We start from the raw sequence: 17150 nt of genomic DNA on the forward strand, positions 1-17150 counted from the left end.
CGGGCTGAGCCTATTCTCCATGTATTTGCCCCTCCCTTTATATTGTAAGCCAATCAGAAGCTTTTAGGTTATTGCGTGGGCCAATCAGGAGCTTTTAGATTATTGCGTGAGCCAATCAGGAGCTTTTAGATTATTGCGTGAGCCAATCAGGAGCTTTTAGGTTATTGCGTGAGCCAATCAGGAGCTTTTAGATTATTGCGTGAGCCAATCAGGAGCTTTTAGAATATTGCGTGAGCCAATCAGGAGCTTTTATATTATTGCGTGAGCCAATCAGGAGCTTTTAGATTTTTGCATGTGGCAAACTGACATGCCTGAATACCCTCCCAAAATGCGTCGCATCATATGCCTCCTAGAATCTATGACAAGACAGCCATTCATAAGTGCTGCATATAAAAATTCCGGCAATCACTGTACATCGTAATTATTTTCAAAATTACGCAGATATTGTTTCGAACTGTCGCAATGATGGTACCCGATTATGCATTGATTACCGAAATTTCTTTATATTCCATGGGTTTTGTCGATGCTAGAAGGTAGGACTTTTTATATTCTTTACAAATTTATCGTTTCTAACAATCCAACTAACTATTTATGAAGCTTGGCCGGCAAAATTGTAGCGACATACCGATTATGTTCGGAACAACTTAGCTCCCAACAACATTACGATTACGGCATGAGAGCCGTTAAATCTGTCTTAACAGCAGCCGGAAATCTCAAGTTGAAATTTCCCAACGAAAATGAGGAAGTATTAATACTCTGGGCCATAGAAGATGTTAATTTGCCCAAATTCTTAGCTCAGGTAATGATTCAAAACTATAAAGCGTGAATTTATCGTGTACTTTAAACTTAACTTTAATTTAAACGCGTTAGGATGTGCCGCTATTTGAAGGCATTGTCTCAGACCTTTTCCCGACAGTTTTAACTCGTAAACCAGAGTACACCAGCATTCAAACGCGTTTAATTGAAATAATGAACAAGAGAAATTTGCAGTGCATTGATTGGATGATTGACAAAATAATTCAGGTGCACGCCTTATTTTTGTATCATTATGTTCGGCAGAAATTAACCTTTGCCAAAAACGGTGTTTACCATCAACATAACCCTGTAATATTCTGCATAAGTATGGGTCGAAAGTATAAGCGACGAGAGAAAAGGAATTTGTCGGTTTGCCTGCACAATAGGTGCTGACTACCCTGTGTCCACAGGTGGTGACTTACTCCAACTCCACCTTGCGTCATCAGCTGTACAAACCTTAAATTCTACCCTAATACACACTTTTACAATTATGAACCATATCCTGGTCGCCGACTACGAACGAAATTTATCTTCAAACCGAAACAGAAATTATGTTCATCTTAACCCTAAACCCCATTCAACCTAGGAATGGAAATTACAGTGGGTCATGGTTCTACTGTTTTTTAAAACCAAGTTGACGTAACGGTCTCTTTAAAGCAAGTCCCGGCTGTTATTTGGTTCAAACAAACGCTACTAGATGCTCCCAGAGTCGAGGGGTGGAGTTAACTGAACCGTTAAGCCTAGCAAAGGCTAAATTTTAGCTCAGCTCTCGTTGGCGAACCCTGATTGGGTTCTGCCTTTGCCAAGGTAAAATTGGTGTGTAGAAGGTTAGCCAGCATGTTAAGGGAGCCACAGGAGCCGACATTTTCATTAATGGACAATCACGCTACTATAAGCCCATATTGTACACTCATACTTATGGAGCAAATTATAGGGCTATACTTTCAATCTACAACGGTGGTATGCCATATTTTAGATATATGAGACCATTCTGGTTCGTCACGGTCTAATGATTGTTGGTGAGCCAATGGGTGGTAAAACAACTGCTTACCAAGTACTTGCCGAAACGTTAACAACTTTAAGTGAAGCAACAGAAGATCATGATGCTGAAGAGTTTAAAGTGTTGTACCGGATTATGAATCCTAAGGCATTGACGATGGGTCAACTTTATGGTTGTTTTGACGCTGTTTCACACGAGTGGTCTGATGGTTCGAGTATTTCTTAATTATTTAGACAGGGTGTTTCTGATAAGTTTGTCATAAATTGAAGGAAGTTAGACTGAGTAAAAAGTGTCAAAGAACATGGGGTCTAAAACATTTAGTTACGAAGGTAGGGGCTTCCAAACATTGGCCCCTAAAACAAGGAATCTGGCACACATGTGGAGTGAGACATATCAGAGTGACCATCTTGTTTAGATAATTTCATTAGCCTCCACTCTAAGAACGTTAATAAGACTTTATCTAGCAGAAGTGTTAGTTTTAAGGCAGAAGTGTCAATAAGGTGGTTTTGTAAAGTAGCTCAAAGTGAAACAGCACTAGAGTGGACATTTTGAACAATACTTTTAAATAACGATGTTAACTTGATACGAATAAAATAAAAATTAACTTCAAACTGTTGTGATGAAACACTTTGAACTACTTTAAATTACCAGTTTAGGCAGCACTTACCTTTAAACGTACACTTCTGCTAGATAAAGTCTTCTTAACGTTCTTAGATCGGAGGGTATTGAAATTGTCTAAACAAGATGGGCACTCTGATATGTCTTACTCCACATGTGTGCCAATTTCCTCGTTTTAGGGACCAATGTTTGGGGGCCCCGTACCTCCGCACCTAAATGTATTAACCCCAAATTTTTAGACCTCTTCACTCAGTCTGACCCAATGAACATACCTTTTAATTTTAATTTATGACATACTTATCAGTTTTAAGTAAATATTTTTTGGCGTCGTAGGGGTTTTGGCAACCACATTCAGAGAATTTGCAAATAGTACAACCACTGATCGAAAATGGATAGTTTTTGATGGTCCCGTTGACGCTATTTGGGTTGAAAATTTGAATACTGTTTTAGATGATAACAGAAAGGTTATTTTGAATGAACATTTTGCTGTGAAAAATACTAAACAAATAGTAAAAATTCCAGCTTTGCCTTATGAGTGGAGAGATCATAAAAATGAACTCCAAAATGAACATAATATTTGAACCCGCTGATTTAGAACAAGTGTCACCGGCAACCGTTTCGCGTTGTGGCATGATTTACATGGAACCACATCAAGTAAATAAAATGGAATAAAGAAAATTTTTCTATCAATAACTATGACACTCAACATGACAACTTTTAGCTGGGATGGAACTCGTTAAAATTATCGTATTTGAACACACTACCAAAAGCCATCAAACCAGAACAATGCAAAATGATAGGAGATTTATTTGATTGGTTAATACCACCTTGCTTGGAGTTTCTCACGAATGGCTGCACTACTTTCATAAAGTTATCTGATTTGCATTTAACCAAATCACTCATGAAGTTATATTCGTGTTTGGTTGAAGATACAGTTGAAGAAAAAGGCACAGCGCTTGAAAAAATTCCACCATCCCAGGTTAACTTCTCATGGTACCATAAATGTACAGTTTTTAAGAGTACCTTATTACAGATTGCCGAAATGTTACAAGGTTTATTTCTATTCGGCATTGTGTGGTCATTCGGTGCAGTTATGGATTGGGAAAATCGTAAAAAGTTCGATAGTTTCTTTCGTAAACTAACACTTGGTTCATTTCCCGAATATACAAGGCCTAAGGTCTTTCGTTTGGGAAGGAATCAACTTTTCCCAGAATCGGGTTTGGTATTCGATTTTATGTACGGTCGGAACGGTGATTGGAAAAAATGGATGGAATTAATGTTGTATCCTGACTCAAGGGTAAGTAAGCTACGACCATAAGTTCATAAGATATGTTCCTTCCATAAGTATGACACTACATATACTTCGTAATGCTACTGAGAGACTTACTGAGAGCTAGTTCGAGAACGACGCGAAATTTGAGTAGACTCGGTTTTGCAGTTCATCTACCTATTTAGTCTGTACTAAGTCTTTAACAGCGCCTCACCTCACTCGCTTTATGAGAATCTATGACGTTTCACTTACGTCACTTACATGACAAGCTCTCAGTAGCCAGTGAACATATCTTATGATCCTACGCTACGTCGTATTGTAGGTTTTATGTTGCGTGGATATGTTTTATACCAGGTAAATGAACTTATAATACCAACCGATGAAACCGTGAGACAACGATACTTTTTGGACACTTTTGTTCGTCATGAATATCCGGTGTTGTTTGTGGGACCAACTGGAACTGGAAAATCCATAATTACCAATAACTTTATTAACAATTTGCCTAAAGAAAGGTAGGCCTATAAACATCCCGTTTTGTTAAACTATCCATTAATAGGCCTAATTTGTTTAAAACTATAACAGATATATATCAAATTGCGTCAACTTCTCAGCACGTACTACCGCGTCGCAAACTCAAGACATAATCATGTCCAAACTAGACCGGTAACTTGACTATAGTTTTGTAAATTATGCATTAAGGAAACTATGGCGTATGATTAAGCAATTTTTAATCTCATTTGCAAAAAAGGTTGTGTTTATCAATTGCACTTGAACTTTAGTATAACCAAAAGTTTATAAGATATGTTCCATAAGTATGACACTACCTATACTTCGCAATGCTAGAGACTTACAGCTCGAGCTAGTTCGAGGGGGAACGACAAGCGAAAATTGAAGTCCTACACTCGGTGTTAATTTTGCAGTCCATCTTCCAATTTAGTCTGTACTAAGCCTTTGACAGCGCCTCACTACGATCTATCTATGACCTACGTCACTTCATAACAAGCTCCGGTTTGTAACCAGTGAAACTTATGGAACATATCTTATGATAAAATGAAGAGATTACTGGCTTGTTTTATTTTTTAAAAAAAATATGAATGTCAAAGTGTTCGAAATTTGACAGGCGACGTAAGGGGGTATTTGGTCCCAGTATGGGTCGTAAAGGTGTGATATTTATCGACGATGTTAGTATGCCATCAAGAGAAATCTATGGTGCCCAACCTCCCATTGAACTCTTACGACAATGGCTAGATCATAGCCACTGGTATGATAAGAAAGACAATACCAGAATTGATATTGTCGATGTGGTGCGTTCATATTTTGAAAGTGTTGGGTCGCGTTAGCGGTATTATTAATTGATGGTGTTCAGATTTTGGTGGCGGCTATGGGACCACCAGGTGGAGGTCGAAATGATGTTACTGCTCGATTCACACGACATACAAATGTTTTGGCAATTGACGCGTTTGATGATCATACACTAACGAAAATATTTTCCTCAATTGTTGATTGGCATTTTGGACAAGGATTTGCTTCCAATATAGTACCACTTGGAAAGGTAGTCAACGCTATTTTGAAAAGATGACTTGCTAAGAGGACACAAACGATTGAAAGTTAGGCTTACGTTGGTTTTTTGGAAGGTACATGTTACTATTGTGTCGTACTATAGAGGCCTAGCAGGTTGTGATTTCCATAGTTAATTGAGGTGATTCATGATGAGTGATAGAGATCACAATAGACGATGGGTTCTGTTTACAGCAAATATCCTTTCAACACATGCTTTGAAAAAAATGGAATAAAAAGTTTATCGCGAAATTAGAAAATATTAATTTAAAACTACTTTTACGTGCACGCGAAAACAGCCACCAGCCAGCCATTCAGCCACAATACATTTGCGTATGAAAGTTGCGCAAAAAGTAAAAACAATTCTTTCGAGTTTTGAATTAAGCCATACTTGTTTATTCTCATGATGTTTACATGGATTTTGCCCCTTGTTTTTTTCCCTCTTAGCAAGACCACGAATGCATAGATTTCTTCTACTTGGAATCTTTAAGAGGCCAAAGACTCCAAACTAATATCTGATTGAAGGCAAGGGGAAGGGCTTAAAGCTTTGTTAAACCGCCCGCTTCTCTTACCTTACGTTTCATTTTCTATTCGCATATATAGAACAACAATCGACCTAAGTTTACCCGTTCAGAATATGTAAAGATAACTTGTTTACATTTGGGTTCGGCCCTCATAGGTCATGGGAGACTCGGCGCAGGTCACTAGCTACGTCAATATCACGTGCTTTCTAAGTTCAAATACATTGTGCATGACGTCAGGAGTGACGGTTTCTACGGCTCCTCCCCTTTAGTTCAAGCAGAATGACCCAGAAAATGACCTGTTAAAGGTTCCAAGTAGAAGAAATCTGAAAAGACTGTTTTCTGTATAATTACTGAACAGTAGTTACTAAAAAAATTTATGTTATATGTAGTCACTAATTGAAGCTACGAAAGACGTCTATAAAGGCGCGATTACAAATTTTCTACCGACGCCTGCCAAAAGCCACTATGTTTTTAACTTACGTGATTTTGCCAGAGTTATAAGTGGCTTACTTATGGTACCCAGCACTCATTTGAACACACCTGACAAACTTCTCAGGTTATGGGTGCATGAAATTTACCGCGTTTTTGGTGATCGTCTAGTTGATGACGAAGATAGGTCTGTGCAATCATCAAACATAGTGATGGTTTTGATTGGGAATAAATTAAGCATCATTTTTGATTCAGGGATATTTTTCACTCTATTGTTACAAAAACCGTCGAAACTAATTTTGAAGAGACAATGGAAGGTGTTTTAGGACATTTGTCTGAAGGTCAAAAATTTAGCTGTGAACATGTCAGGTAAGCCTCAGCCGGTTTGAAGAAAAGGTCATATTAGTTAACATTAAACTAATTAAATTTAAGGCCTGGTAGTTAAAACAGCTCCTTTTAAAAATATATTTATGATTATTAGTTGTGACAAGTAACGATCTGGTTAACAAAAATTGGTTGTTTTGAAGAAAAGGTCATGTTAGTTAAAATTAATTCAAATTTAAGGCCAAGTAATTAAAACAGCTCCTTTTAAAAAAATTTATTATCATTACTTGTGACAAGTAGAAAAATATTGTATTTTATTTAAATTGTAATCTTAATTAACTTGATCTTCAATTATGATTACCGTATTTCAAAACTGAGTTTGTTTCGGTTTTAGGAACCTATTTTTTGGTGATTACATGATCATGGACTCTGAGAAGAAAATTTATGATGAAATTAATGATTTGGATCAACTAAACATGGTCATGGAAAGGTGTTAAGAACATTTTCAACAATTATTAATGTTTAAACTCAACGCATTTTTTCCTGCTCCATCCATTTAGATACCTCAATGATTATAACCAAATAAGCAAAACACAAATGAATTTGGTCATGTTTCGATTTGCGATTGAGCATATTTCACGTATTTGCCGCGTGTTGAAACAAGATAGCGGACATTTATTGCTGATTGGTATGAAAATTTGAATTTCTTGAAGTCCCGAAGGTTTAATTTTATGAACTTTAAATAAAGGAATTGGAGGGAGTGGTCGACAAAGTGCAGCGAAACTTGCAACTTACATGAATAATTATGAATTGTTTCAAATTGAAATAACTAAAAGTTATACAGTCAATGAGTGGCGTGATGATTTGAAGAGGGTTCGAAAATTTCCTCACTTGTACTTTGTCCATAAAAATATTTGCATTTGTATATCACCCAAAAACATGTTCGTAATTGCACATCATTTCAAACCATGTTCGCAATCGTACATAACCCGAAAACATGTTCCCTATTGTACATCACCCAAAAACATGTTCCCAATTGTAAATCACTCCAAAGCATGTTCGCAACTGTACATCACCCAAACATCACCCCAAACACGTTCGCAATTGTACATAACCCAAAACATGTTCTCAATTACATTACCCCAAAAAAATATTCCCAATTGTATATCCCCAAAAACATGCTTCCAATAGTATAACGCTCAAAAACATTTTCGCAATTGAACAAAAAACGGTAAATTTTCGCACCAGGTGTTAATGAAAGCTGGTGCAGAAGGTCGCCAAACTGTGTTCCTCTTCACGGATAATCAAATTAAAGACGAATCATTTATCGAAAACATAAATATGATTCTCAACACCGGTGATGTCCCCAATCTGTACGCTGCAGAGGAAAGAGCGGATATTTTAGAGAAAATGCAAGTTGCTGCCAAAGATTCGGTTAGTTACTTTATTTTATTTTTATATTGTAACGTCATGCGCATTAATGTGAGGTCTAGTGTTTTCATTGGTTTTAGTTTTAATTGTTAGACCTATCTGCATAAAGGCCATTTCTCAGAATGGTTTTAAAAATCAGAAGAGATTCAGATTTCATCGACAAATGGAATTGTTAGATAAAGGCTCATTAACGTTCCTAGATTGGAGGCTATTGAAATTGTATCAACAAGATGATCAGGCTGATATGTCTTACTCCCAATGTTTGCGAATTTCCTTGTTTGGGGGCCCGTACCTCCGTAACTAAATGTTTTAGATACCATGTTCTTTGACACTTTTCACTGAGTCTGACCCAAAGAACTACCCTTTAATTTGTGATATACTTATCAGAAACACCCTGTATTTATATTTTCAAACTCATTCATTTCAGCGTGCAATAGGTCTTATAATTAGTAAAACAATTAAAAAGACCACTTCACTTTCCTTTTCACCCTAAGTTTAATAATTAATTGTTGAAATAGGGTCGAAAAATTGATACAACACCCGTTGCTTTATACAATTTCTTCATTGAACGTATCAAACAAAATCTACATTTAGTTTTAACCATGAGTCCAATTGGAGCCGCGTTTCGTAATAGACTTCGAATGTTTCCGTCCCTTATAAATTGCTGCACTATTGATTGGTTTCAGGTACCAGTGCATTTTTTATTCATGATTCCAAAAAGTTTTTAATAAACCTAAGAACATTCAAAGAGACTAGCAAAAATTTATTATGACTGATGTGGCAGACAGCACTCTTAGAGATGTGAGTCGGCAATTTACCAAATACCGCCGTAACTTACCGATTTGTATCATACCGTAATTTCACAATGGGTAGTTACCGGTAAATTACCGTTGTACATTACCAGACAGTTACTTTTTTAAGTAAAACTAAGTGCATTAGATTGCCAGAAACAATTCAAGTTAGCCCATTTTGCCTCAGTGTCCAGTTTTCCCTCAATTTTCTTTTAGTTCGCTCTGTTTAAAGCAGTAAAAATAGGTGTAAGTGCTCATAGTTCAACGTGGTTTAACATGAGAATATAAATTTTCCCAAAATTTGCCTCACTAATTTAAAATACACTGATTGGCTGGAAGACAGGGCTAAATTAGTTCACTCAATTTAAAAGCACCGACAGGTGACGAGCAGAACGATAGTAGGGACATTCAATTCGTGACTTACAAGGTTACCTGCACCTCTTTCTCGAGAATGGGTTGGGGTTACAATTTGCCTCTTACACCAAGGTTTTCCCTTTAAATTCTCCCTGAGAATTCTGAATAAGAAATACAGTATAATATTATTCTCTTAGTGTTCTTAGGTACATTAATAAGTTCTTGAATTTTAATTTTAAACTTATTTAAATGAACATGAATTTTAAGGCGTGGCCTGATGACGCATTAGAAATGGTTGCCAAAAAACTACTCTCAGACGTTGAATTAGAATATGAAAACAGATCGAAGTGTGTCATGGCTTGCAAATACTTTCACAAAAGCGTTTGTGAAATGTCCCTAAAGTATGATTTACACTCATAAAGAGAGAATGAAGTGTTCAAACAAGCTTATATAGTCTGCTACCAAGAACTTCCTCATGACGTCACACCCTCCTTTCTCTTACCTCGGTTTTGGCGACCGTGGTAACACAGTTTAGACTACCAGTAATGACGTCACGTCCCCGTATCTCCTCCCCTCTCAGTACCACTCTATTATTCATTTTAGATTGGTAATAAAACTTGCTATTGACTGATATTAGGCCTACTTGTTTGAACTCTTCACGCTCCCTTTAAAGCCTTCAACACTGAATTTTATTAAGTTAAACGTAACTAAGGTACTTCAACGAACTACGGCGACACAATTATGTCACTCCAACTTCATACTTGGAGTTAATATTAACATTCAAGGACATATTAGTTAAAAAACAACAAGAACTGTTAACCCTTCGAAGCAGATACGTTGTCGGTTTGGAGAAATTGGAATTCGCGTCGTCACAAGTTGTTGTCATGCAGGACGAGTTGACCGCGCTGCAACCCGAGTTGATTCGAACTTCGGCAGAAACTGAAAGACTCATGATAAAAATTGAACAAGAAACAGTGGAAGTTGAAGCCAGGAAAGAGGTATTCTGCGAAGTTTAATTTTTTTTTTGGAAGTTTAATTGGCTTGGAAGTGTTTAATTTGTTTGGAAAAGTTTAATTGGTTTGGAAGCGTTTAATAGGTTTGGAAGTGTTTAATAGGTTTGAAAGTGTTTAATTGGTTTGGAAGTTTGATTGGTTTGAAAGTTCAATTGGTTTCGAAGTTTGATTGGTTTAAAAGTTCAATTGGTTTCGAAGTTTATTTGGTGTGGATGTTTGATAGGTTGGGATGTGTTTAATAGGTTTGAAAGTGTTTAATTGGTTTGGAAGTTTGATTGGTTTGAAAGTTCAATTGGTTTCGAAGTTTATTTGGTGTGGAGGTTTGATTGGTTTAGTGGTTTAACTTGTTTGGAAGTTTAATGGGTTAGGGAATTAAATTTTTTGAAGTGTAATTTCTTCGGTAGTTTAATTTGTTTTGACGTTTAATTGGTTTGAAAGTTTAAGTTGTTTCGAACTTTGTGTTTTGAAATATTCCGTTAATTGTTTTAAAAGGTGGTTGCGGCAGATGAAGCTGTGGCTAATCGTGCTGCCGCAGCAGCTCAAGCCATAAAGGATGATTGTGCTAAAGATTTAGCCGAAGCAATACCAGCATTAGAGAGTGCCATTTCGGCACTTAATACCTTGAAGCAACAGGATATTACTGTTATAAAGTCCATGAAGGTAACCGTGCCAAATGTCATGTATCTTAGAAACATTACATAGGAAAATGGCGCTTTTTTACTAGAAAAACCGCGGTTAGAACAAAAAGAGATTAGAATCTAGTATATCAAGGTCACAGCACGGTTTAAGGCTAGTTGCGGAGGGGGAGGGGGATCAATAGAGAATCAATATTTTTCCTTGTGCTTAAACTTTAACTCCAAATTCATAGCAGTAAATCTAAACGCCTTGAAAAATTTATACCATTAAAAGATACGTTTAATCCAACCCACAGAATCCCCCTGGCGGTGTAAAATTGGTGTTGGAAGCCATATGCATCATGAAAGGCGTAAAACCAGACCGCAAATCAGAACCCGGCGTTGGAATCATGGGTAAAGTAACTGAAGACTATTGGGCACCTGCTCAAAAGATGCTGGGTGACATGAAGTTCTTGGACAGTCTTCGAACTTACGATAAAGATAACATTCAACAAGGCATCATGAAGAAAGTACGAGAGAAATACATCCAAAATCCGGAATTTGATCCGAATGTCATCAAGAACGTCTCGTTAGCGTGTGAAGGATTATGTCGATGGGTTAGAGCTATTGACGTTTATGACAGAGTGGCCAAAGTTGTCGCCCCAAAGAAAGCCAAATTGGCTGGAGCCGAACAAGAATTGGGAACTCAAATGAAGAGACTCGTGGAGAAAAAGAAGCAACTGCAAGAGGCGAGTTGATTTGTTTTACCTTTTAAACTTGAAACACTTAGCCCTAAAATGGAACAACCCCCTTCCTAACTTGAAAGGCGCAGCCCTAAAATAGAACACCTCTTCCTAACTTGGAACACTCAGCCCTAAAATGGAACAACCCCTTCCTAATTTGAAACACTTAGCCCTAAAATGGAACACCTCTTCCTAACTTGGAAGGCTCAACCCTAAAATGGAACACCGCATTCCTAATTTGGAACACCCAAATAGTAATGCGATAAATCCAACTTAGAGTATGCCCCTTGTAGTCAGAAAGTTTTCTTGAAAACACGGCACATTTTTAACGAAAACCTAAGTTGACCTGTTATAACTATTTAGGTCACTGACAAATTGCAAGCTCTGAACGATGAATTTGCCGCGATGACTCGCAAGAAGAAAGAACTTGAAGATAGTATAGACTTGTGTTCAAAAAAACTCGAAAGAGCCGAAAGATTAATTGGAGGGTTAGGAGGGGAAAAAGACCGATGGAGTGAAGCTGCTGCAACGTTGCAAGAACAATTCAATAACACCATGGGCGATGTTTTACTCTCTGCTGGTCACGCCGCTTACTTGGGACCCTTCACTATCGACTATAGACAAGTAATTTACATAATTCTCGAGTCATTACTTAGTGATTGAAAAATAGACTAAATAAATTTGTTTTGAATATGTAGGAGTGTCTAAATTTATGGATGACATATTGCAAAGAATACAAGGTGCCTTGCACTCATACGTTCACCCTAATATCAACTTTGGGTGAACCCGTCAAAATACGTGACTGGCAGATTTGTGGTTTACCGGTGGACTCATTCTCAGTTGATAATGCCATAATTGTTAATTTTGCCCGTAGATGGCCACTCATGATTGACCCTCAAGGTAGGATAGTGTCACACTCGCAATTAATTGTTGACCTTATGTCCGTTTATCAATTGTCGTGGTAATCCTGGTAACTAAGGCCGTAGTTACCATGTTACTTAAGCACTTCTAATTTACACAGGTCAAGCTAACAAATGGATTAAGAACGTTGAAAAGCCCAACAATTTGATTGTAATGAAATTAACGGATCATACATTTCTTCGTACACTGGAGAACGCATTGCAATTCGGTTTGCCTGTGCTTATTGAGAATGTCGGTGAAGAAGTTGATCCAGTATTGGAACCTTTACTCTTACGACAAACGTTCAAGAAAGGTGGTACCGATTATATACGATTGGGTGAAAATTCCGTGGAAATATCGGATAAATTCAGACTATACATGACAACCAGGCTACGAAATCCACATTACTTGCCAGAATTCTCAGTTAAAGTGACGTTGCTGAATTTTATGATCACCCCATTGGGTTTGGAAGATCAGTTACTCGGCATGGTTGCCGCTAAAGAAAAACCTGAATTGGAACAAAAGAAAAATGAACTCATTTTGGAAGGAGCTGATAACAAGAAACAGTTGAAGGAGTTGGAGGATAAAATACTTTACGTTCTATCGGCTTCGAGGGTAAGTTAATGCGAAATAGACCATTCCATTTATTAGGTGGTGCATTTGTTGACAAGTACTTGTTGCTTATGCATTTGTGGATAAGTACTTGTTGCTTATGCATTTGTGGACAATTACTTGTTGCTTATGCATTTGTGGACAAGTACTTGTTGCTTATGCATTTGTGGACAATTACTTGTTGCTTATGCATTTGTGGACAATTACTTGTTGCTTATGCATTTGTGGACAATTACTTGTTCTTTATGCATTTCTAGACAAGTACTTGTTCTTTATGCATTTCTAGACAAGTACTTGTTCTTTATGCATTTCTAGACAAGTACTTGTTCTTTATGCATTTCTAGACAAGTACTTGTTCTTTATGCATTTCTAGACAAGTACTTGTTCTTTATGCATTTCTAGACAAGTACTTGTTCTTTATGCATTTATAGACAAGTACTTGTTCTTTATGCATTTATAGACAAGTACTTGTTCTTTATGCATTTCTAGACAAGTACTTGTTCTTTATGGATTTCTAGACAAGTACTTGTTCTTTATGCATTTCTAGACAAGTACTTGTTCTTTATGCATTTCTAGACAAGTACTTGTTCTTTATGCATTTCTAGACAAGTACTTGTTCTTTATGCATTTCTAGACAAGTACTTGTTCTTTATGCATTTCTAGACAAGTACTTGTTCTTTATGCATTTCTAGACAAGTACTTGTTCTTTATGCATTTCTAGACAAGTACTTGTTCTTAATGCGTTTGCAGACAAATACTTATTGTAGGCAAGTACTTGTTGCTTATGCATTTGTAGACGAGTACTTGTTGCTTATGCATTTGTAGACAAGTTTTGATGCTTATGCATTTGTAGACGAGTACTTGATGCTTTTGCAATTGTAGACGAGTACTTGATGCTTATTCATTTGTAGACAAGTACTTGTTGCTTATTCATTTGTAGACAAGTACTTGTTTCTTATGCATTTGTAGACAAATGCCTGTTCTTTATGCAGACAAATACTTATTCGTTATGCATTTGTGGACAAATACTTATTCGTTATGCATTTGTGGACAAATACATGTTCTTTATGCATTTGTACACAAGTATTTCCTTCTTATGCATTTGTAGACAAGTACTTGTTGCTCAGGAATTTGTAGACAAGTACTTGTTGCGTTTAAGTATCCCTTTAATTTTTTCCATGTAACTAACCAATCATGTTACAGGGCAACATATTAGAGGACGAAACTGCGATCAAAGTTCTGTCGTCGTCTAAAGTTCTTTCTCAAGAAATTACGGCTAAACAGGAAATAGCCGCAGCCACCGAATTAGAAATTGACCAAACGCGTAATGGTTATCGTCCAGTGGCTTTTCACTCCTCAGTTTTATTTTTCTGCATATCTGATTTGGCTAATATTGACCCAATGTACCAATATTCTTTAAGTTGGTTTTTGAATCTTTATATTCAGGTTAGTGGACTCACTAATATCAGAGACAAATAGAACTAACAGAAAGTAAGGCAGTAAGGAGGGGAATCGGCGCTGCAATCTTTTGAAAAATAATTGCTAGGTGTTCAGTCCCACTGCATGTGGAGTCTTTGTATCTTGGCGTAACATGGTAACAGTGACGTTTTTCAAATATTTTCACCCACCCGCCAATTTACACTCCCTTTAAAGTAGAACGCTGTTTGGTCGATGAGAGGACTTGGTGTAAGTCGTCAATATCATGCTTGGCACAATGGAAGACTTCTGGTCTAAACATCGCCTTACTTTCATTCTATTTGCCTTTGAAAAAAACCATCTCGTGAAAATATGCCTTTACGGCAGCTGCGAATTTTCTATTCCTTTTAATAGGCCATTGACAAAAGCAAAAAATCCGACATTTTGGAACAACGAATCGAATTTCTTAACTTGCACTTTACCGAACTTATTTACCGAAACATTTGCCGATCTTTGTTTGAGAAGGATAAGCTTCTATTTTCGTTTTTGTTAAGCATCGGTATTTTACGTGGAAGGTACTATCTATCAAAGAAATAGATTATTTAAATTCGTTATATCGTGGTCTTTTCGTTTAACATTGAATTGACCTCGCTGAAACTATCATTTAAGATCTGAAATCAATGAAGATCTTTGGAAATTTTTTCTAACTGGTGGTATTGCCTTGGAAAATAAGTTACCCAACCCGGCGCCTGATTGGTTGCCGCAAAAGTCATGGGATGAAATTGTTAGAGCGTCTAACATCACAGAGATGAACGGCTTGAAAGAAGGTATCTTATCATTTTTTTCGAATTGTTCCTATACTAACCTATATTTTTGTCTTAGTCGAAGTTTTTGTAATAGTTTAGCATCAAATTTATCAAAATGTAACTCTTTAACTACTCAGGAATTCTTATATATATTATATTTTAATTAAGTTCCTCTTTTCAAAGTAAAATCAGGCATAGATATAATTTTAGAAGTAAAATTTAGTCTATCCCTGGTAAAATGCAATTTGTTACTTCTTTTTTGAGATTTCTCAACATAATTTTAAGCCAAAATTGTTTTTATATTTGAGAATTTTTGTCCTATAAAACCCTATAATTAAGGAAAAATTCCCATTTTTCCTGTAAAGAATTTTAAATTTTGGCTGGGCTCCCTGATCTAGTTTTTCCGTGTGGCTATGTAATAACCAATACGATGATACCCAGTTATTTTAAAACAAATATTACAGAGTTTGTAACCAACTCTAACGCATGGCGAAACATCTATGACGTACTTAATCCTCACGAAATCGAATACCCAGGAAAATGGAATAAATTAAAATTACTTTCCAAAATGGTTATATTAAGGTGTTTGAGACCTGATAAACTGATACCAGCCGTTCAGGTTTGTAAAGATTCACAAGCAGTTAGTACACAACGAAACAGTTCTTAAAAACATGAAACATTTCAGAACTTTGTGGTTAAAAATCTTGGCCCCATTTTCATCGAACCGCCAACCTTTGACCTTTCGGGTGCTTACTCCGATTCGAACTGTAACACTCCGTTAATTTTCATTCTATCACCTGGAGCCGATCCAATGGCGCAACTTATCAAATTTGGGAAAGATTTAGGATATTTTGGACATAGATTAGTGACTACTTCACTCGGACAAGGACAGGTATTAATTGCATAATAATATAAGTTCATAAGATATGTTCCATAAGTTTTTCACTGGTTACAAACTGGAGCTTGTCATGAAGTGATTGAAGTCGGTCATAGATTCTCGTAAAGCAACGCCTGGTGAGGTGCTGTCAAAGTCTAAATGGGAAGATGGATTGCAAAACCGAGTGTAGTCAATTCTCATTCTCGAACTAGCTCGAGCTGTAAGTCTGTATCATTACGAAGTGTCATACTTATGGAACGTATATTATATACTTATGATGCAGAGTGTAATAGCTTACTATGATATTGTAAAAAGTTATGTCCTAAATGACCATTTTATTGAATTTTCACAAAAGGGTCCAATAGCGGCAAAAATGATCGAAGAGGGGATGAAAACTGGTTCTTGGGTTGTTTTACAAAATTGTCATCTTGCTACCAGTTGGTTATCAACTTTGGAGAAAATTTGCGAAGAGGTTTGAAATTTTTATATTTTTATTCAATGGTTAACTGGCCCCACTCATTTCATTAATTTGAAGAGATAATGAAGTTATAAACGGCATAAATCAGTTTCATCATAAAACCAGAACACAAAGAGGGTTAATTTTAACATGATTCTTCCCAACATCAGAATTAACATTTATTATAGCAAGGTTACTAAACCGAATCACATACGCCATGTAAATAGTTCCCTCATCATTACTCTATTAGCGCTGCTTAACTATTTGCCAAGGCGCATGCATGCGCTTGTGCGTTTTTGTCCCACGTCAAGACAATCAAGGTTTGTTGGTTAATTGATTGCTGGGGACTTAGTAAATACCAAACAGTTATAGTTAATTCACCCTAGCACGGTGCGATAGTTATATACCCATCTGGAGTTTGATGAGCTGGAGAGCAAACAAAAAGGGGGTCCCTCGCCTGGGAAGAATCATGTTACATAACTAAAGTATTAAGAGCAGTAGCGTCGCTAGGGTTTGAAATTTGGGGGGGGGGGGCTAAATCTGGGCAAACTAGTTATTATAAGAATTTAATAAAAAAAATTGCATAATGGGTTCATTGGATAATGTGTAGACCTTTAAA

At 36.7% G+C, this 17150-nt stretch overlaps 1 protein-coding gene across 1 annotated transcript in view; it reads left to right on the top strand.

Moving 5' to 3' along the window:
• LOC149618702 (dynein axonemal heavy chain 3-like) overlaps positions 1-17150 on the top strand; it is a 75107-nt gene that overhangs the window by 49908 nt on the left and 8049 nt on the right. Inside the window, exons 23-54 of the mRNA XM_089855181.1 lie at positions 442-533; positions 598-799; positions 871-1023; positions 1772-2003; positions 2747-2877; positions 2936-3067; positions 3135-3392; positions 3447-3710; positions 4038-4195; positions 4266-4346; positions 4804-4987; positions 5050-5235; positions 6154-6380; positions 6449-6562; positions 6912-7007; positions 7078-7205; positions 7266-7390; positions 7766-7951; positions 8467-8634; positions 9361-9494; positions 9806-10091; positions 10599-10766; positions 11038-11469; positions 11827-12087; positions 12162-12363; positions 12485-12978; positions 14179-14421; positions 14806-14966; positions 15061-15218; positions 15662-15816; positions 15883-16089; positions 16430-16546. Of these exons, the coding sequence (XP_089711307.1) occupies positions 442-533; positions 598-799; positions 871-1023; positions 1772-2003; positions 2747-2877; positions 2936-3067; positions 3135-3392; positions 3447-3710; positions 4038-4195; positions 4266-4346; positions 4804-4987; positions 5050-5235; positions 6154-6380; positions 6449-6562; positions 6912-7007; positions 7078-7205; positions 7266-7390; positions 7766-7951; positions 8467-8634; positions 9361-9494; positions 9806-10091; positions 10599-10766; positions 11038-11469; positions 11827-12087; positions 12162-12363; positions 12485-12978; positions 14179-14421; positions 14806-14966; positions 15061-15218; positions 15662-15816; positions 15883-16089; positions 16430-16546 (6135 nt within the window). The remainder of the gene's footprint in view (positions 1-441; positions 534-597; positions 800-870; positions 1024-1771; positions 2004-2746; positions 2878-2935; positions 3068-3134; positions 3393-3446; positions 3711-4037; positions 4196-4265; positions 4347-4803; positions 4988-5049; positions 5236-6153; positions 6381-6448; positions 6563-6911; positions 7008-7077; positions 7206-7265; positions 7391-7765; positions 7952-8466; positions 8635-9360; positions 9495-9805; positions 10092-10598; positions 10767-11037; positions 11470-11826; positions 12088-12161; positions 12364-12484; positions 12979-14178; positions 14422-14805; positions 14967-15060; positions 15219-15661; positions 15817-15882; positions 16090-16429; positions 16547-17150) is intronic.

This window comes from Phalangium opilio, unplaced genomic scaffold (genome assembly GCF_054372755.1).
Source record: "Phalangium opilio isolate 3A_F unplaced genomic scaffold, DU_Popi_V2 ptg000209l_1, whole genome shotgun sequence".
In the NCBI taxonomy this organism is placed as follows: Eukaryota; Metazoa; Arthropoda; class Arachnida; order Opiliones; family Phalangiidae; genus Phalangium; species Phalangium opilio.